We start from the raw sequence: 23,202 nt of genomic DNA, 5'->3' as shown, positions 1-23,202 counted from the left end.
AATGACAGTATGTTGCTGCAACCAGGTTTAAAAAGTTGGGCAGATGGGCTGAGAAGTGGCAGCTGAAGTTTAACATTGACAAATGCAAAGTACTGCAAATGGGTAGCAGTAACCCCAGAGTAAAGTACCAACTTTGTGATATTACGCTCAGGGTAGTGAAGAATGAAAAATGACCTGGAGGTAATTGTATAGTCAGATATGAAGTTTTCAGAGCAGTGCTGACAGGCTGCCAGAGCAGCTCATGGAGTCTTGTCAAGGGTATACAGGAACTTTACTAGTAGGGATAAGGAGGTGATTATCCCTTTGTATCAGGGCAATGATCAGGCCATACCTTGACTGTTGTATACAGGTTTCGAGGCCTCATTTTAGGAAGGAGGTATAGCTACTGGAACAAGTACAGAGAAAGGCAACAAGATTGCTGAGAGGAAACAAAGGGCCCTCTAACCAAAAAAAAAGTCTTAAATTTTGCAAATGCGGCATCTAGAGACTAGGCACCTGCAGGTTATCTGACTGTGGTGTATAAGGCTTTGAATGGTTTGAGAAAACTCAATAATGATGGAATTCTTTCTGTTACTCTGATTACAGGGCATAAATTCAAATAGAGGAAAGACTGAATAAATGTGCAGAAATTTGCTTTTAGGGAACAAGTGGTTGATTGCTGGAATCAACTTTCATCCGTCGTTGTGGAAGTTGATAGCTTAAATAAATTGAAGGAAAAACTTTTTGAGAGAATGGATAGATGAAATGGGAAGAGGGTTTTTTTTGCTGATTAATAAACTTGCTTTTTTTTTATTATATGCCACTACTAATGCTAATGCTAAAGCCAGAGGGTATTTAGTCAATGGACACTGCTCTTTGTAGACTAACGTTATCAGTGAGTCCCTCAGGTTTCAATGTTATCATATTGATGACCCCGAGGTCATCAATATTATAAATAAATTTATACATATATTTATAATATCAGGCTTAAGTTCAAAGTTTGTGAAAACATTAAGGCATTAATCTTAATTAGGAAATTAAGCTTAATGTTCGAGCTTAATTTCTGAATCCATTCAAAGCCTTTTAAGACTTTGAATGAATCGAGCTCAAAACTGATGGCATTCTTTCTCTTCCTCAGACTACACACATGAGAGGGGCATAAATTGAAACTGGAGAAGGATGGTTGCAGAATATATAAACAACGACATCTGTTTTTATTGTGGAAGTGGATAATTTATATCACTTCAATGAAGAACTAGACAAATTTGGAGAAGTGATGTGGGAATTGAGTTTTTTTTTTTTTTTTTTTTGGCTGATGTATAAGCTAGCTTTCTTACATCCCTTGTCACTGCAAATACTAATACAGTGGGGGCCCCAACATCGGATGGTAATTAATTCCACAAAACCCATTGTAAGTTGAAAATATTGTATGTTGAAACCAATAATACACTGATTAACCTGTAATTCATTCTAAACTCTTGGCAGACGACCCCAACAAATATAAAACACATATTTCTTAAATGTTATACTTGATTTGTACATTAAAAATAAGTGTTTTATAAAGATTATTTAATAAATAGTTATAAAACATCTTAAAATCAAAAAACAAACAATGAACTAGCATTTATCTTAGACTTAAAGTGTAGGGCTGATGACATCAATAGTGACATAAAATGCTGGTGGAATTAGATCAGACATCAGGTGTCTTTTCAGTCTTTCGCCTTTTTCTACAACTGGCAAAGAAACTGTCAAAGGTGGACTGTTTTTGACAACTTTTTTGTAGCTTTCTAAAGTAAGTAGTAGTAGTAGTAGTAGCAGCAGTGGCATGTGATGCAAGAAAGCAAGTGTATGAACTTAGGCAGCATCAGCCAAAAAAAAAAAAAAAAAAATCACACCTTTCCCTCCAAATGCCTGTCCAGTTCCTCCTTAAATTTAATCAACCTATCAACTTCCACAACGACAGATGGAAGTTTGTTCCAGCAATTAACCACCCACTGACTAAAGGCAAATTTCCGCACATCTATTCTACATCTGTCCTTTCTTAATTTGAATTTATGGCCCCTTAGGTTCGTAATCTGAACAAGTGGAAGGATCCCATCAGAATTCAGAGTGCTCAACCCATTCAAGGCCTTATACACCTCAATCAGATCACTGCGCAGGTGCCTAGTCTCCAGCCACTGCAATTTGCAGAACTTAAGCCTTTCTTGGTAAGAGGATCCCTTCATTCCGCTCACCAATCTTGTTGCCCTTCTCTGTACACGGTCAAGCAAATCTACATCCTTCCCAAAATGAGGCCTCCAGACCTGTACACAGTATTCAAGGCGTGACCTGACCATTCCCTTATACAGAGGAACAATCACCTCCTTTTCCCTACTAGCAAAATTCGTATATATCATTGACAAAACCTCATGACCTGCCTTGGCAGCCTGTCTGCATTGCTCAGAAAACTTCATATCTGACTACACAATTACTCCCAGGTCTTTTTCATTTTCTACCACCTTAAGTGTAGTTCCACAAAGTTGGTACGTTTCTCTGGGGTTACTTCTACCCATATGCAGTACTTTGCATTAGTAAAGGTTAAACTTCAGTTGCCACTTCTAAGCCCATCTCCCAAATTATCTAGATCCTGTTACAGTAGCACACTGTTATTACAGTCATTAACAACCCTGCAAACTTCTACATTAAGCCTGATATACCTTCATCAATATCATTGATAAATATACAAAACAACAGTGGACCCAACACCGAACCCTGTGGGACTCCACTAATAACATTAGTCCACGAAGAGCAGCACCCATTCATTACCACCCTCTGTCTTCTCCCATTTAACCATCCTTTTATCCATTGTAGCAACTTACCCTTAATACCATTCTGCTCCATTTGTACAATACTCTTCCATATGCAACGGTGTCAAAAGCTTTCCTGAAATCCAAATATATGATATTAAAATTATTTTTTGCATCCAGCTCCTTTGGAACCACATCATAATATCCTATCAAATTTTTCAGACAAGACTTTCCCTTAATAAATCCATGCTGTGTCTGAATTATTGCTGCAGTCTTGTCTAGATGATCCTGCAATGCATCTTTAACCAGTGACTCCATTATTTTACCAGGAACAGAAGTTAAACTAACTGGTCTGTAACTACTCGTGTCATCCTTCGATCCCCCTTTGTGAACTGGGGATACATTTGCACATCTCCTGTCCGTGGGAACCACCCCTGAGTCCAAGGATGCTCTCATAATTATGGGCTCGTCACCACCAAAAACGGAGGATGCGGAACGATCAGGGAATGACCACTGCATATTCGCGGAGTAACATGGCCTTAGTTGCTAATGCTCCTAAAAACCAAATAACAAACAATAACAAACGTCATAATTATGGCTAAGGGTTTGCTTAGTTGCTTTACGGCCTCCTTTAATATAACTGGATAAATCCCATCCACCCCAGGTGCTTTTAGCATTAGCATTAGTAGAGGACCTACTAATGCTGCAAGAAAGCAAGCTTATGCAGCATAAGCCAAAAAAAAAAAAAAAAAACACTTCCACTTCACCCCTCCGTTTGTTCCAAATACCTGTCCAGCTGAGCCTTAAATTTATTTAGGTTATGAACTTCCACAACAAGGGATGGAAGTCTCTTCCACCAACCAACTACCTGCTGGCTATAGGCAAATTTCCGCACGTCTATCCTACATCTGTCTTTCCTCAATTTGAATTTATGCCCTCTCAGGTGATTATTCTGAGCAAGAGGCAGTATCCCATCAGCATTGAGCATGCTCAAACCATTCAAGGCTTTGTACACCTCTATCAGATCACCTCGCCGGTGCCTAGTCTCCAGAGACTGTAATTTACAAAACATAAGCCTTTCTTCATAACAGCAACCCTCCTTTCCTTTCACTAACCTTGTTGCCCTTCTCTGTACTCGTTCCAGCAGCTCTACATCCTTCTTGAAATGAGGCCTCCAGACCTGTACACAGTACTCAAGGTGCGGCCTGACCATTGCCTTATACAAGGGAATAATCACCTCCCTATCACTGCTAGAAAAATTCCTGTATATCATTGATAAGACACCATAAGCTACTCTTGCAGCCCATCTGCACTGCTCAGAGAACTTCATATCCGCCTGCACAATTACCCCCAGGTCCTTTTCATTCTCTACCACTGTCAGTGTAGTACCACAGAGTTGATACGTTGCTCTGGGGTTGCTGTTTCCCATATGCAGGACTTTACATTTGTCAATGTTAAACTTCATTTGCCACCTCTCAGCCCATCTGCTCAACCTTTCTAGATCCTGTTGCAGCAGCAGCATAGTGTCAGTAGCGTCCTTAACAACCCTGCCAACCTTTGTATCGTCTGCAAATTTGGATATTAAGCTTGATATACCATCATCAATATTATTTGTAAATACAGAAAACAACAATGGATCTAACACTGAACCCTGAGGGACTCCACTAATAACATTAGTCCACGATGAGCAGTGTCCATTAATTACCACTCTCTGTCTTCTGCCACTCAACCATCCCTTTATCCATAGCAACAATTTGCCACCAATACCACACTGCTCCAATTTGTGCAGCAGTCTTTCATGTGCAACAGTATCAAAACCTTTTTAAGATCCAAATATATAATATCAAAGTTATTCCCTGCATCCAATTCTTTTGTGACTACATCATAGTATCCAATCAAATTGGTCAGGCAAGACGTTCCCTTAACAAAACCATGCTGGGTCTGAGCTATAACTGAATTCTTGTCAAGATGATCCTGCAGTGCTTCTTTAACCAGTGCTTCCATTAATTTTCCTGGAACAGAAGTTAAACTCACAGGTCTATAATTCCTTGTGTCTGCCTTCGATCCTCCTTTGTGAATTGGGGTTACATTTGCACATCTCCAGTCTGTGGGTACCTCTCCTGAGTCCAAGGAAGCTCACATAATTATGGCTAATGGATTGCTTACTTCCTTTGCTGCCTCCTTTAATATAACTGGATAGATCCCATCCACCCCAGGTGCCTTTCTTGTATTTATCTTCAACAATTTCTCCTCCACTTTACTCTCAATTATTACAAGATCATCTAGCTCAGTGCCAATGTTTACTTCATCTATGGCATTCCCTTTCCTGAATAACTCCTCATGTGCGAATGCAGATGCAAAATATTCATTCAGTTTGTTAGCTACCTGAGCAGGATCATCAACAGTTGACTCATCGATATCAAGTGGACCAATCTGATTCAACCCCTTCCTTCTAGAGTTTACATAAGTAAAGAACTCCTTGCCGGTTTTTCTTTGCATCCCTTGCCAAAGATTTCTCGTAATCTGCCTTCGCCTGCCTAACCTCCTTTGTAACTTGGTTACAGATCAACTTATATCTATCATAGACTTCTGTGTCACATGTTAATTTATATGTATCCCATGCATTTTTCATCTCTGCCATATGTCTCATTAGTTCATCTGACATCCATTTAGGCCTGAACCTTGAACAATATTTCTTAGTTGTATGTAAAGCCTAGTAGCTTCCAAGATAAGTTCTTTGAATGCTTCCCATTTTGAGTCTGCTGTTGGTAACATCATCAGTTGAACCCACTGTATAGAATATAAGTACTGTCTCAGACCATCGTAGTTGCCTTTACGAAAGCAATAACCCTTCCCTTTACCCCTGATGGTAGTTACCCCCTTGAGTAAATCCCGCTTCAGCACACTGTGATCACTGCCACCTAGTGGTTCCTGTATCTGCAGATTCTTAATGCATGAAGAATCACTACTGATAATCAAATCAAGAGTATTGCTCCCTCTAGTTGCCTCCCGAACATGGTGATTTAGAAAACAATCATCCAATAAATCCACAAAAGCCTTGCTAGTGTGTGAGTGACCAACCACAAATTCCAGTCAATATCTGGGAAATTAAAATCCCCCATTATACGATACTCTGATTTACTGGCCCAATCTATTTCCCTGTACAGTTTCTTATTATACTCATCAGAGTCATTAGGCCTATAGCACACTCCAACTCTCAATTTTGATCACCAAACTGACTCGACACTGAACTGTCCAGTGATGTTGACTGGCTTCACTTCATTGATTTTATGTGTTTCTTAACTAATAGCATAACCCCTTCTCCCTCCTATCCTTTCTGTAGACATTGTACTCCCCGAATTCCAGTTCTGCATTATTTATATCTGTGTGACATCACGTCTCTGATATCCCAACAATATCCGTCTTTGATGCTTTGAGCCAAACCTCAAATTCATCAAAGGCCGCCGTAGCCTAGTGGTCAGGCACGCGGGTGCATAAGTACACGTGCCTTGAGTGACTGGGGTTCAAGCCCGTGACTGCTGAATACAGTGCTGTTTCTTGTATTCTGTGTATCTTGTAAACTCCTCTGACCGTTTGGTCATCCGGGAGTATAAACAGAAAATTTATTTATTCATTTATTTACCAAACTCCTAGCATTGGTGTACACGCAAGTATACATGCACCTGTTCATTTTTTCTTAGCTACCCTAACACAACCAATGTGTTTACTTGTACCCCAATGATTCCCAGCAGTCTTTGAAATATCTTGCATCTTATTTTCCAAGCTGCACTCATTCCAATAGAAGCAGTGCAAGAATCACTTTCACCTCTGCCAGTGGCTACTGTTAATCTACTGTTTTCCACCCATCTAACACTGCCTCGATAACATCAGCAAATATTCTTGCACCCTTTCTATTTAAGTGTATCCCATCCCTGTAGAAGCAGTCTCTCCTGTTAACAAGTACAGACCAGGCTGAAAAAATTTTTACCCCTTGAGCCTTGCACAATCTTTCCCAGTAAATCTACGGACACTTAAGTATTGATTAACTTCCAAATCTCGCTGTCTCAATTCAGAATAAACTAAGGATCCTGACTAGCTACTTACAGAAAATAATTTGATATAACAATTGGTTAATAAATCGGCTAAATATGGTTAAAAAAAAAAAAAAAAAACCCTCTCGTTCAACAGAGCTGCAACTTGTAACACGTGGATTTGATACCCTTACCGATACTAAGTAATACCTACAAAATTTCTATCTAAGTCAAACTTTAAACTATGTATCCTAACTAGGAATATAAAGCTACTCTAGAAAATAAGTTAATATGCCAATTTAAGCTAATAAAACAGAAAATAAATCAGAAAAAAATTCTCTGTTCCAGGAGCGGCAATAAGCTACGTCTGCACAGGCTACCCTCGTACTCCAATTCAATGTTTCTTTTTCTTATGTTTAACTTCAATAATTTCTCCTCCACTCTGCTCTCAGTTATTACGAAATCATTAAGTATCCTGTTACAATTTGATAACCTTCTGCCATTTTCAAACCTTAATAATTCCTCATGTGTGAATGTAAATGCAAAATACTCATTCAGTTTGTTTGCTATCTGAGGATCATCAACAGTCGAACCATCGATGTCAAGTGGACCAATCAGATTCATCCCCTTCCTTTTAGAGTTCATATAAGTAAGAAATGACTTCGTCTTCCATTTTGCACATCGTGAGTTCAGTATTTTTAAGGTATGGATGTTTTTTTTTTTAGCACTTCTCTTAAAAGCTCCCAACAAGAAATGACAGTTTTCGACTCTTCGGCTTACATGTTTTGGGGTTCCTCTTCCTCTCCAGTGTCACTCTTCATAATTTACTCCAACTCTTGTACTCCCCTGTTGTTAGCTTACACCAATGAGCGTTAATAAAGTGTAGTGTTCCACATCCTCTTCGTCAACCTTCAGACCCACTGATTTACCAACAGTCACAATATCATTTGTCAAAGCACCATCATCATCAAATCAGTCAAAGTTATTTACGATTAAAGGCCAGATGTTTTTCTAAGCTGAAATTAAGCATCTGGTGGAAGCATCATTCCAAGAACTTACGATTAGCCTCACACAGTCCAGGATCTTTGAGGGTGACAGCAATTTCAGCACAGGTCACTGCAAAGCAACTTGCAAACATTTTCTTGGTATAGATTTTCTAGAAGTTTTCAATCACTTGCTGGTTCATTGGTTGAAGAAGAAGAGTGGTGTTGGGTAGCAAAAATTTGACTTTCACAAAGTCAAATTGTGCCTCAAGAGATTGAACAAAGGCGGGATCATGGCCTGGCACATTAGCCAGCAGGAGCAGTGGTTTTGCAGGAAGCTTATGTTTCTCAAGATAACTCTTCACTGAAAGACAGAAAACTTAATGCGCCCATTTATTGAAGACATATCTTCAATAAATGGACGAGTGATACACCAGCAACAGCTTCAGCTTAAAATCTCCACAGACAATGGCACCCAACAAGAGAGTGAGCCTATCTTCCAGAGGTTTATGTCCAGGTAAACTAGCCTCATCCTTACTAATGAATGTTCTCCTGGGCATTGACTTCCAGAAGAGGCCAGTTTCATATAATTAACAAAAATACATTCTGCTTACACACTAGACAAGTGCATCAAACAGAAGGTAAAGAAACTGTTCGATGTACGGTAACATGCGGGAACGTTGAACTAAACAATAACAAAGGCACTAATTGGTTGGGAATAATTGTACAAATGAGGTTCCATGCACCATGCTTCTGAAAATTTCCACCAATGAATTGTTCCAGCTATATCGGCAAGCCATCAGTTCCTGCAAATATCACCGGTCCTTAAAATAAAAGATCACATGGAAGGTAAATTGCTTCCTGAGAATATTGGATGTCAATGTCATTGGAAGTTGAGGTCCCACTGTAATGAACTGTAAAGTTCAGTTTGAAAGATTTGCCTTTGTTTGAGCAAAATTATCAAAGTGGTTGAGTAAGAGCCTACCGTGTACCTAGAAAATGCTCAGTATCTGGTATATCACACAATTAAACTCGTATAAAGGAAAAAGGTAAACTGCAGCCATTATCAATCCACCGCAGGATGGAAGCCGTCCCAAAGATTCATTGTTGAGGCCATAATCTGCCATGCTGGTCCAGTGCGGGTTAGCAGATTGACCGCGTTTAGAAGTCAAGAGGTCCGGTCCGGTCTACTCAAAGAGTCCGTGCTATTTCACTCGGGCTCCTGACCACTCGACTACAGAGACCTAAACTCATATATTATGTGGTATTATGTGTCAATTATTTTATTATTTTTTTCATTTAGTTATAAAGTTAGTGAGTGAACTGTGATTCTGAGTTTCTAATGAGTAATCTAACTTTGTTTTTGAACATGATTTATTTAATTTCGCTTCACATCTGAATTCATTTGATTTTGTTTCATTAGATATTTCAACTTTATTTATTTAAATTTTAATAGTATTTCAATTATATTTATTTAAATTTCAGAACTTTATTTATATTTCTGTTATCCTGTATAGTAGAATCATAATATAAATATTATGGTTAGAAAGAAATATCATTAAAAGAAATTTTGAAGTTTTATTTACCATTTGTTTCTTTACTTAAAGATAATGACAAACAATATATTATTCATTAAGGATTAGAGTTCATCTACCCTTCACTGGAACAACCTTTCCATCAAATTGAAATTCTAACATAATTTCATAATGAAGCAACCCTAGTTATGTCATTACCTTTTTTTCGAATTGATTTGCTTATTGAGCACACTGCAATGTTATTTTCCACCTTTATGAACTGATTTATTGCAGTAGTTAAAATTTTTTTTTTTTTTTTTTGAAAACAGTCTATATATTGCCAATTCATTATATTTTCAAATGGTCTTGTAATCTTGTGAGGATTTAAATTAATATTTGAGGGAATAATCTGTTTTCCAGTTAATAAGGATAAAAAATTTATTTTCTGCATGTGAAAAAATATGAAGTCTGACATTCTAATGCTTCATGAAAAAAATATACTTCTTCATGAAATAAATTAAGAACAGTAAAACTGTTCCTAGTTTATTACATGATGTACTTTTTTAATGTATTCTTGCTTTTTTTATTGTATTTTTTTTTTACTTTATTTTATTTATTATTTCTATTTTTTATTGTATTTTTTTATTTTTTTTTTATTATTTCTATTTTTTTATTAATTATTTCTATTTTTTATTGTAATTTTATTCTTGTATTTTTATACATATTTAAACTGCTTTTTTTTTTTATAAATAGATTATTCTTTATGTATTCTGGAGGTGAAGGGAGAGAGGGAGGGAATCCTCAGAAAATTTCCATAATGATAATAACTGCTAAATTAAGATAACAAACATGAAAAGCATACATAATGATTAACAGAAATCAGATTAACTTGATTTTATAATTTACATACCTGGCCGTCCTTCATCCCCTGGAGAACCTTTAGATCCAGGAAGGCCAGGAGGACAATACCCACAATCATTTCCTTTAGGTCCTCGTAAACCAGGCAAACCATCTTGTCCTGGAAATCCAGGTGGCCCTGGATCTCCTGGGAAACCAGGTAGACCAAAGGCACCCACGGGCCCTCGAAGACGAACACCAGTGCCAGGATAACCTTTTTCTCCTACAGGTTAACATAAAAACATTATGAATATGAAGTGGGTTTCTCACCCCCACCCCTCTCCTAACGAATATATTAAAATTGATATTATGAGAGAAAAAATCATTTAACAACCTACATTAAAAAAAAAAACATAGTCTTAATACAAAATGATTAAACAAATAAAATAAAAGGAGAGATAGCCATCATCAGAAATGGGGCAAATTTAGCTATAAGTCGAAAAAACGGATACCAAAAATGCAGAAATCTGATGTTAGCTAAAGTAATATTGATATGTGGTCAGGTAATTTATTTTATTTGTTTAATCATTTTGTATTAATCATTTTACATTACAGTTCCCTCACCTCTAACTAGCTTTGTAATTCAGCCTATAATTTTCTTAATTCATCATAACATATAGGATATTCACATTCTTTCTCTCTTTTTACAAACCTACAATACTTCCCATATCTGCTATTCTCACCCTTTTAGTTTTTGGCAATTTGTGTATTTTTCACTCCCATCTCTGCACCTTGATCAAAATATATCAGGCCTATCAATTCCTACATATATATATATATATATATATATATACAGTGAAACTTCCCTTTAACGGACAGCCATGGGCAACGAAAATGTATCCGTTAGAGAGAAGTGTCCGCTAACAAGAAGTCTGGGGGAGAAGAAAAAAAAAAAAAAAAAAAAATCGTTAAACGTTTAATGTAAAAATAAATTAAAATATATACAGATTTTGAACAATATTTTTGTAAATAATATACAATTACATACACAAGAGATAACGAAAAATCGTTAACCGTTTAATGTAAAATTAAATTAAATTATATACAGATTTTGCACAATATTTTTGTAAATAATATACATACAATTGTGCTATGCATATTATGACTTTATCTTATGAAAAATACATACCGTAATCACTTATTTTCTTCTGCACCTTCTTCTGGCTGATAATTTTGTTTTCAACATTTGTTTGGAGTGAAGAAACCATCGAAAGTCCTTCAGTAAGATACTTCAGCAGCGAAAAACATTTTTAAACGATTGATTTGTATGAGCGCTTCTTCTATTTTCATCGGTGGTTCGTCGTTAATATGTTCTTTGACATAATGACCTCCTTCCATTTATTCATCCTCATAAGGAACTTCTTGAAAAATATCGATGATAATGTCGTTGATATCTATAGCACCATCTTCTGTAGTGAGGTTTGAGTCTATATCTTTGTAGCCAGTGTCACTTGTAGCTGAAGTATCGTACATTATCAATAGATGAAGTTCTTGTTCTTCTTGGTGCTCCACATTTACTGTTCACAACTTCAATTTTTGCATTTGACAAGCCAGACTTTACAAAACAGTTCACGACAGTTTGTTTTCTAATTGCGTTTACTGCAGAGGAAATCCACTGAATCGCATCTAGGATGCTGATTTTCTTTGCAAGGTCACTCGCACATGTTACATCGTTCATGTTTGCAATGAGATGTCTTAAAACACGTTTTCTATAGTGAAGTTTAAATTTTTTTATTATCCCTTGATCCAAGGGCTGACACTCTGCAGATGTGTTTGGTGCAGAAAAACGATTTGAATGTTGGACAATTCAATGTGCGGGTGAGATGCAGCATTATCCATGAAAAGAATAATTTATCATGTTTTGGTTAAAGTGACTTATCCATTCGCTCATGATATCTCTTGTCATCCACGCTTTTTATTAGACTTCCAATCAACAATCAAGATTCAACTTTATGCCCTTGAAACAACGAGGATTTTGTGGTTTTCCTATAACAAGAGGTTGTTCAAAGTCTTCCAGCATATTTGTACATAATAGTACAGTCAAGCGTTCCTTAGAAATTTTTCTGCCCTGGCACTTTTCTTTTTTAGACTCATTGTTTTTTCGGGAAGAACTTTAAAAAACAACCCTGTTTCGTCACAGTTGAAAATATCCTTAGCTTCAAAATCACAACATAAATCTTCCAATTTGACGGTCCACTCTGTTACAACCCCAGTATCAATAGATCCACCTTCACCATTTACGGTGTTCCAAGAAATTTTATCCCGAGTTTTGAACTTGTCTAGCCATCCCACAGAAGCTGTGAACTCATTTACTTCCATAGATTTCGCAATCTCCAATGCCTTTTCCCTAATAATAGGCCCATTAATGGGAATTTTTTTAGCACATTCGCGACAAAACCACTCATACGTACCATTGTCATTTTGAAGTCCAACAGTTTTCGGGAATGATTTTTGAACCTGATCATTTCCGTGTTGCCAAAATTGTTTGAGCAGTTCATTTTTTTTCTTTAGGATGTCGCTTACCTGCGTCTTCCCGATTTTGAATTTTGCAGCGAGACTGCGAACACTATTTTTTTGCCGATCATACGCATTAATGAGTTCGACTTTATCTTTTAAAGTTAAATGTTTACGAGAAGACATTGTGCACTTCACACGACACTGAACAAAACTGAAAAGATGAAAGGCCGACCATATTTCCCCCCCTTGCACACACCGAATTCATCAGAAGTTTTACACGTGCCTTAAAATTCTTGAAAAAGGGTTTAGACCCGCGACGCAAACCTTGATAAAATTCAGAGAATCGGAAATAGAAAATAAACACACAATTGAGGCAATACTTGGAAGAAACGTTCCTAGAAAAAGGGCCGTGAGCTCGCCCGCTGTCCGTTATGGGGAGATCAAATTAAGTGCTAATCTAAAAAAAACAGTGCAGATTGCCTGTCCGCGTCCGTTACAGAGAATGTCCGCTAGACAGAAGCTGCAAACATGTTAAAACCAATGGAGGTGAGTTGGGGAATTTGAAAATGTCCGTTGTAGAGAGATGTCCGTTAACGAGAGGTGTCCATTAGGAGAAGTTTCACTGTATATATATAAACACAGGTGCTCCCCTGCTTATGTAATACTCGACTTACGGAAATTCGACTTTACATAAGTTTTTGCCTACCATTGGAAACTTAAAAATATCGTGGAAACGTATTTTGCATCCCGTAGCAATAAATGGAGGTATCATGAAGATATCGTAATGTGAACTCAATAACAATGTGATTTTTTTTAGTAATTCGTTCCAAGACCTCGGAAGTTGAAATTTTAACAATATAACTAAACTATTTTTATAATGGAAATTGCACTGCTCTTTCATTCTTATCATATGTTCTATTATAAGAGAATCAATTTTGAACGTAGTAGTAGTAGTAGTGGCAAGTGATGTAAGAAAGCAAATGAATGAGTTTATGCAGCATCAGCCAAAAAAAAAAAAATCACACCATTCGCTCCAAATGCCTGTCCAGTTCCTCCTTAAATTTATTTTTTAACCTATCAACTTCCACAACGACAGATGGAAGTTTGTTCCAGCAATTAACCACCTGCTGGCTAAAGGCAAATTTCCGCACATCTATTCTACATCTATCTTTTCTTAATTTAAATTTATACCCCTTTAGGTTCGTAATCTGAACAAGTGGAAGGATCCCATCAGAATTCAGAGTGCTCAACCCATTCAAGGCCTTATACACCTCAATCAGATCACTGCGCAGGTGCCTAGTCTCCAGCCACTGCAATTTGCAGAACTTAAGCCTCTCTTGGTAAGAGGATCCCTTCATTCCCCTCACCAATCTTGTTGCTCTTCTCTGTACATGCTCAAGCAAATCTACATCCTTCCTAAAATGAGGCCTCCAGACCTGTACGCAGTACTCAAGGTGTGGCCTGACCATTGCCTTATACAGAGGGACAACCACCTTCTTTTCCCTGCTAGCAAAATTCCTATATATCATTGACAAAACCTCATGACCTGCCCTGGCAGCCTGTCTGCATTGCCAGAAACCTTCATATCTGACTGCACAATTACTCCCAGGTCTTTTTCATTTTCTAACACCTTAAGTGTAGTACCACACAGTTGGTACGTTTCTCTGGGGTTACTTCTACCCATATACAGTACTTTGCATTTCTCAAGGTTAAACCTCAGTTACCACTTCTCAGCCCATCTGGCCAAATTTTCTAGATCCTGTTGCAGTAACACACTGCCATTACTGTTATTCACAACCCTGCCAACCTTTGTGTCAACTGCAAACTTCGATACTAAGCCTGATATACCTTCATCAATATCATTGATAAATATACAAAACAAAAGTAGATCCAACACCGAACCCTGTGAGACTCCACTAATAACATTAGTCCACGAAGAGCAGCACCCATTGATTACCACCCTCTGTCTTCTTCCACTAAACCGTCCTTTTATCCATTATAGCAACTTACCCTTAATACCATTATGCTCCAATTTGTACAATAGTCTTCCATGCGCAACATGGTCACAAGCTTTCCTGAAATCCAAATATATCATATTAAAATTATTTTTTGCATCCAGTTCCTTTGTAACTGCATCATAATATCCTATCAAATTTGTCACACAAGACTTTCCCTTAACAAACCTATGCTGTGTCTGATTGCTGCAGTCTTGTCTAGATGATCCTGCAATGCATCTTTAACCAGTGACTCCATTATTTTACCCAGAACAGAAGTTAAACTAACTGGTCTGTAATTACTCGTGTCACCCTTCGATTCCCCCTTTGTGAATTGGGGATAAATATGCACATCTCCAGTCCATGGGGACCTCCCCTGAGTCCAAGGATGCTGTCATAATTATGGCTAATGGTTTGCTTAGTTGCTTTGCTGCCTCCTTTAATAAAACTGGATAGATACCATCCACCCCCAGGTGCCTTTCTTATGTTTAACTTCAACAATTTCTCTTCCACTTTGCACTCAGTTATTCAAAATCATTAAGCACCCTGCTACAATTTGATAACCTTCTGCCATTTCCAAACCTTAATAACCCCTCGTGTGAATGTAGATGCAAAATAATCATTCAGTTTGTTTGCTAGCTGAGCAGGATCATCAACAGTCGAACCATCGATATCATGTAGAGCAATCAGATTCATCCCCTTCCTTTTAGAATTTATATAATTAAAGAAATCCTTGCTGTTTTTCCTAGCATCTTTCGCCAAAGATTTCACGTAATCTGCCTTCACCTGCCTAACCTCCGTGACCTGATTACAGACTAGCTTATATCTGTCACGCTTCTGAGTCGCTTGATAATTTATATGCATCTCATGCATTTTTCTTCTCTCTCACGAGCCTCATTATTTGCCGACAGGGCTAGCTGGGTGGGTGGTGCCTGGCAACTCAAAGGTCGCAGGTTCGAATCCCAACTTGGGCTTGGATCAGAGTAGTGCGAAAACCTTGGGAGGTGCATTATGGCCACAGAAGCCGATGCGCCAACAACTAACAAAAAAAAAAAAAAAAAAAAAACCCGAGTCTCATTAGTTAATTTGATAACCACTTAGGCCTAAACCTTGAACAATATTTCTTAATAGGTATGAAACTTTTAGTAGTTTCCACGATTAATTCCTTGAATGCTTCCCACTTAAAATTTACTGTTGGTAATATCATCAGTTAATCCCACTGTACAGAATTTAAAAACTGTCTGAGACCACTGTACTCACCTTTATGGAAGCAAAAACCCTTTCCTTTACCCCTGATGGTAATTATATTGGGCTTTCCAGTTTATTGGGCTTTTCTGTTAGTGCCATCTATTATAAATGGGTAGTAAACTCGATCTTATTGCATTTGTGATAATACCAATAACTGGAATTCTGTGGGTTTTTATGTTACAGTATTAGGGTGAAATGAGTTCTCCTTCACTGAAATCTTCAATCATATAAAAAATATAAATAAATTTTAAGAATCTTCTCTTTATTCCTATGTACTTATTACAATGGTGAAGGGAAAGTGACCAAAGGAAAGTGCAAGTGCTGGAAGTGCTAGAAACGAAACAAAATTTATTTAGAAATGAAGATTAATTAAGAAGTACGGAGCAGAACAAAGTTTGCCCTCTATTGCATGGAATTAGGTCTCACTGCTTCAATGAATATTATTTTAAAGGGCAATGCACATATAAAAGAACATATTAAAGGATCAACGATGATCACAAAACAGCATTCAGGTGCTATATCAAAGATGGAAAAGCTATTAATAATATGGATGGAAAATCGGATTCAGAAGCAAGTGGCCCTGAGTACAATAGCCATTCAAGCAAAAGCAAGAAATATTTATGAAGATATTAAGGATAAACATGGCAAACCCCAAGCCAAGTTCAATGAGTGGTTTAATAGGTTCAAGATCGCACTGGTTTCCAAAACATTAAATATGTGGTGAAGTTGCCAGTGCCGATTCTGCAGCTGCAAAGAAATTTTGTTATGTGTTGGAAAAAAACCCTTTGAAATCTCTACAGCCCTCAACATCTGCAGTGGAATGCTTATCAGCTGGAGAGTTAATTCTGGCAATGATGCTTGAAAGGTAAAACTTGCTGATGTTATGCCTGTCTCCTCTCTCTTTTTGTAATTTTATAATTTTGAAATTTTTATAATTTTGTACTTTTGTAATTTTTCCTGTGCATGAGATAAAAAAATTGAATAAATAGTTCTATTTACATGTTCGTCAAACTTTTCTTTTTTGCTTCAATCAAATTCAGCATGCATAGTTGTGAGTTCTGGATAAGCATTATTGAAATTCCGACTTACATAAAATTTGCATAAAATTCTGTGAAATGTAACCCTTACGTAAGTCAGGGAGTGGCTGTATATATATACACACACACTTATTAAATTAGATCTAATTATATCTTAAACAATTATATCTTTGATGGCTCTACTGTCTATCTACAAACTAAAGGTACCTCCATGGGCAGTCCAGCTAGCTGTATGCTAGCTATCCTTTACCTGTACTTTTTAGAAACCTCCTTACCTACAGATTTATGCATGTTCAGATACATTGATGACCTGTTGGTTATCAACTGCAATAATTTCCCACAAAACTTTGCCCACATCCATCCACCAGAGTTCACAATGGAAAAAACTAATAGTAATAACCTTACTGCATATTATATCTAGACTTAGATATTAACCTCCATAACTCCCAGACTACTACAAACATCTACTCTACAATAAACATAATGCCTTCAACTTCAAAGTAGTCAACTACACACACTGGCACTACAACATTGCAAAGAAAATTCATGCAAACATTATTCACTCACAGTTTATCAGAACTGCATCTATATGTAACAGCCACCACCTAATCACCCTTAATTTAAGGTGTCTCTACAACAAACTACTGGATAACAAATTTCCAGCAGCCTACCTCCACTTTCTTTTCAATAAAGCTTTCCACATTTTATTTTACAAAAAATTAATCAGCTACCCTATAAATACTACGATGGACTGAGACAGTATTTAAATTCTATACAGTGGGACCAACTGATGATGTTACCAACAGCAAATTCAAAATGGGAAGCATTCAAAGAACGTATCTTGGAAGCTACTAGGCTTTACATACCAACTAAGAAATATTGTTCAAGGTTTAGGCCAAAATGGATGTCAGATGAACTAATGAGGCATATGGCAGAGAAGAAAAATGCATGGGATACTTACAAATTAACACATGACACAGAAGCCTATGATAGATACAAGTTGATATGCAACCAAGTTACAAAGGAGGTTAGGCAGGCGAAGGCAGATTACGAGAAATCCTTGGCAAGGGATGCAAAGAAAAACAGCAAAGAGTTCTTTACTTATGTAAACTCTAGAAGGAAGGGGATGAATCAGATTGGTCCACTTGATATTGATGGGTCAACTGTTGATGATCCTGCTCAGGTAGCTAACAAACTAAATGAATATTTTGCATCGACATTCACACATGAGGAGTTATTCAGCAAGGGGAATGCCAGAGGTGTATTCAACTCTAGCAGTAAGCTACAGAATCTTGAAATAACTGGGAGTAAAGTGGAGGAGAAACTGTTGAAGATAAACACAAGAAAGGCACCCGGGGTGGATGGGATCTATCCAGTTATATTAAAGGAGGCAGCAAAGGAAGTAAGCAAACCCTTAGCCATAATTATGAGAGCTTCCTTGGACTCAGGGGAGGTACCCATAGACTGGAAATGTGCAAATGTGACCCCAATTCACAAAGGAGGATCAAAGGCTGACACAAGTAACTATAGACCTGTGAGCTTAACTTCTGTTCCAGGAAAATTAATGGAGGCACTGGTTAAAGAAGCACTGCAGGATCATTTAGACAAGACTTCAGTTATAGCTCAGACACAGCATGGTTTTGTTAAGGGGAAGTCTTGCCTGACCAACTTGATTGGATACTATGATGCAGTCACAAAAGAACTGGATGCAGGGAATAACTTTGATATTATATACTTGGATCTTAGAAAGGCTTTTGATACTGTTGCACATGGAAGACTGCTACACAAATTGGAGCAGTGTGACATTGGAGGCAAATTGCTGCTATGGATAAAGGGGTGGTTGAGTGGGAGAAGACAGAGAGTGGTAATCAATGGACACTGCTCATCGTGGACTAATGTTATTAGTGGAGTCCCTCAGGGCTCAGTGTTGGGTCCATTATTGTTTTCTGTATTTATAAATGATATTGATGATGGTATATCAAGCTTAATGTCCAAGTTTGCAGATGATACAAAGGTTGGCAGGGTTGTCAAGGACACTACTGACACTACACTGCTGCAACAGGATCTGGAAAGGTTGAGCAGATGGGCTGAGAGGTGGCAAATGAAGTTTCACATTGACAAATGTAAAGTACTACACATGGGAAACAGCAACCCCAGAGCAACGTATCAACTCTGTGGTACTACACTGACAGTGGTAGAGAATGAAAGGGACTTGGGGGTGATTGTGCAGGCAGATATGAAGTTCTCTGAGCAGTGCAGACGGGCTCATGGAGTATTGTCAATGATATACAGGAATTTTTCCAGCAGGGATAAGGAGGTGATTATTCCATTGTACAAGGCAATGGTCAGGCCACACCTAGAGTACTGTATACAGGTCTGGAGGCCTCATTTCAAGAAGGATGTAGAGCTGCTGGAACGAGTACAGAGAAGGGCAACAAGATTAGTGAATGGAACAAAGGGGTGCTCTTACGAAGAAAGGCTTAAGTTTTGCAAATTACAGTGTCTGGAGACTAGGCACCAGCGAGGTGATCTGATAGAGGTGTATAAAGCCTTGAATGGTTTAAGCATGCTCAATGCTGATGGGATTCTTCCTCTAGCTCAGAAAAATCACCTGAGAGGGCATAAATTCAAATTGAGGAAAGACAGATGTAGGATAGACGTGCGGAAATTTGCCTTTAGCCAGCGGGTGGTTGGTTGGTGGAACAGACTGCCATCCCTTGTGGTGGAGGTTGATAGCCTAAATAAGTTTAAGGCTCAGCTGGACAGGTATTTTGAACGAACAGAGGGGTGAAGTGGAAGTGGGTTTTTTTTTTTTTTTTTTTTTGGCTGATGCTGCATAAGCTTGCTTTCTTGCATCAAATGCCAATGCTAATGCTAATGCTAATATAAATAGTATATTATCAAGCAGTCATCCTCGCCTATCAGGCTGTGTAAATATGTACAGTATATACCCCTTAGCCTCTTTCGTATCTCACAGTCTGATAAACTTGTACCCACCGATTGACTAAACTACAGGAGTATCTTTATTTTATTTAATTTTATAAATTTTTCTTAATGTTTACCTTATATTTTTATTTTAAAACTTAACACAACTGACTTAAAAACTTGTAACTTTCTCCCCGAACTTCGTTCAGGGTCCTACTAAAGGAACAGTATTCACAACCCTGAACTGCCTGAGCACTACCTTTATCACTCTTCCTCGTGCATCTATTTACCATCCTTATACCCTTTGACTTCCTTCTCAAGTGCCATTAGGTTTTCAAAAGCAACCATCATCATCATCAGCCATTTTCAATCCACTGCAGGATGAAGGCCTCTCCAGCAACTTTCCAGTTCCTTCTGTTTTGAGCACTGGCCATCCATTTACTACTCAAAAACTCATGAATTTCATCTATCCATCTCCGCCTTTGTCTTCCAGGTTTTCTTCTAGCTCCTCTTGAGTACCATTCTGTTATTTTCTTAGTCCATCTGTCATCATGTCTTCGAGCTATGTGTCCTGCCCAAGACCATTTTAGTTCTTTAGTTTTGATAAGAATGTCCTTTACTTGAGTTTGCTGCCTAATCCATGTGTTTCTCTTCTTATTTAACAGTCTGATTCCCAATATAATTCGTTCCATTCTTCGCTGTGTAGTTCTCAGCTTCTCTTCCATTCTTTTGGTGAGTGCCCAAGTTTCACTTCCATAAGTCATGGTGGGGAGTATACATTGGTTCATTATTTTACGTTTCAGACAAACTGGGATATTGCTCTTCAGTATGTGACTATATTTCCTGAATGCTATCCATCCAAAATTTATTCTTCTCTTGACTTCCAGCCATTTATCATTATTACAGCTAATAACTTGTCCCAGATAAGTATATGACTCCACCTTTTCAATTACTGCTCCTTCAATCATTATTTCCCTTTCTGTGGCATACTTGTTGATCATTACTTTTGTTTTAGCCATATTCATCTTTAGTGCAAAATCCTTACTAACTGTGCATAACTGATTAAGATTTTCCTCTAATTCTTTGGGATCTTGGCTTATAACCACAATGTCATCTGCAAATCGTAAATGGTTTAGGTACTCTCCGTTCACATTGACTCCTTTCTGCGACCAGTCTAAAATCTTCTGAAAGCTTCCTCAAGGGCAGCAGTAAACAGCTTCGGAGATATTGTGTCTCCTTGTCGAACTCCTTTCTCAATTTTAAATGTGCTACTGTCTTTGTCTAGTCTAATAAAGGAGGTAGCACTCTCATATATTTTCTTCAAAATCATAATATATGGTGTATCTATGCCTTGTCTTTCCAGTGCCCGAAACATTGCCTGTATGGAATCAAATGCCTTTTCGTAATCCACAAATGCCAGGCATAATGGTGTTTTATATTCATTTGCTTTCTCCATTAGCTGTGATATTACGTGAAGGTGATCCATAGTTGAGAATCCTGTCCTAAAGCCAGCTTGCTCTTTTGGTTGATTCTCATCAAGTATTCTTTCTAATCTGATAGTAATGACCCTTGTGAACAACTTGTAGATATGGGATAACAAGCTAATTGGTCTATAATTTCCAATTTCTGATTTATCTCCTTTCTTATGCAGCAAAACTATAATTGCATTATTCCACTGCTTAGGCGTCACACCTTTTCTAATCCACTTTGTGAAGAGCCTTGCCAGTTTTTGTGTTATGTCTCTTCCTCCCAATTTTAACAACTCTACAGTAACTTCATCTTCCCCCAGGGCTTTCCGATTCTTCATTTTCTTCAATGCATGTTCTACCTCATCAGGAAGAATATCGGGTATGTCGTATGTGTTGCTACTTTGCAATCCATCTTCCCCACTGCTGGTATCATTCCCTCGCTCCTTGTATAATTCTCTATAGTAGTCTTCTGCTATTTGAATTATGCCTTCTCTGCTGTTTATAAGTACACCATCGCTATTCTTCAGTTTCAGTATCATTTGTCTTTCTGTATTGCTGCTCAAGGCTGTTGATTTAAATCCTTTGTTTTCCCTTAATGCTTGTTCTACTTTTCTTGTGTTAAATCTTCTTATGTCCTCTCTGAGTCTCTTTCTAATGGCTTTGCATAACTCAGTATACTCAATTTTCTCCCTGTCAGTGTTTTTCTTGCTCTTCATTTGTCGTCTTCGGTTCATCATGACAAGTGTTTCTTGACTAATTTTTTCTTCTTTGGATTTCTGTTTCCCTATAGGTTTCTTGGGCTTTATTACTTTCAGAAAGTTGTAATATTCCTCATCGATATCTTGGTCCTGAGCAGTCTGCAGAAGCTCAAACTTGTTCTTAAGTTCCAGTACATACTGCTTTTTCTCCTCCTCTATTATCTCAAAGACCTTTGTATTATTTACTCGAGTCAGTTTTTTCCTTTCCTTTCCTACATCTATATCAAGTTTACATCTTACCATTCTGTGATCACTTCCAACATTTACCTTATTCAGGACGGTAACATCATTCACAATATATCTTCTGTTAGTGAGGATGAAGTCGATTTCATTAGTTGTTAATCCATTTGGACTCTTCCATGTCCACTTTCTGTTCACCCTTTTTTGAAAAAAAGTGTTCATTACTGACAGTCCTTGAGATTCTGCAAATTCCACAAGTCTTTCACCTCTTTTATTTCTTTCACCAATTCCAAAGTTTCCTATAGTTCCTCTTTCTGCGCTGTTTTGCCTTTTTCCAACCTTAGCATTGAAGTCCCCCATAATAATAGTGTAGTGGGTTTTCTGCTCATCTAGAAGACTCTCAATTTCGGTGTACATTTCTTCAACCTCTTCATCATCATGACTTGATGTTGGTGCATAAATCATTATAATCTTTAGCTTGTACCTCTAAAAAATCTTGAGTATTAGCCTTGACACCCTTGGTGATGTACTTTTGAATTCCAAAATGTTGTTTTTAAAATCTTTATGGACCAGAAACCCAACTCCACCTTCACTCCTTTCACTGTTTCCATTGGTGTACAGCAGATTTCCACTTGATAAACTTATAAGTGATTCATTTCTTCTTCTTGTTTCAGCCAAACCAATGATATTCCAATTCACATTTTCTAATTCCTTTTCCAGCTCTAATATCCTGTCTTCAACGATGAGTGATCGTACGTTATAACAGGCCAAGTTCAGTTTCCGTGCATGGCAGCCAGGTCGCACCCAGAGATTCTTAGCACCCTCTGCTTCCACTCTGATCCTCTCGCTGCCGTAAGAGGGAGAGTGAAAGCTGCTGGGGACTGAGGGCCATTTGTATTGTTGTGCTTTCATGCTGGAGGGTTTGGTCTTTTCCTCTTCACGCT

At 37.7% G+C, this 23,202-nt stretch overlaps 1 protein-coding gene across 1 annotated transcript in view; it reads right to left on the bottom strand.

The window, feature by feature from the left end:
- Window positions 1-23,202, bottom strand: part of LOC150091155 (uncharacterized) — a 1,391,089-nt gene that overhangs the window by 722,230 nt on the left and 645,657 nt on the right. Inside the window, exon 18 of the mRNA XM_090374518.1 lies at window positions 10,204-10,413. Within this exon, the coding sequence (XP_090230644.1) occupies window positions 10,204-10,413 (210 nt within the window). The remainder of the gene's footprint in view (window positions 1-10,203; window positions 10,414-23,202) is intronic.

Source organism: Mastigoproctus giganteus, chromosome 1, assembly GCF_048544385.1.
Source record: "Mastigoproctus giganteus isolate SK-2022 chromosome 1, ASM4854438v1, whole genome shotgun sequence".
In the NCBI taxonomy this organism is placed as follows: Eukaryota; Metazoa; Arthropoda; class Arachnida; order Uropygi; family Thelyphonidae; genus Mastigoproctus; species Mastigoproctus giganteus.
The sequence above is the reverse complement of the archived record's forward strand: the minus strand, read 5'-3'. Positions and strand labels throughout refer to the sequence as shown.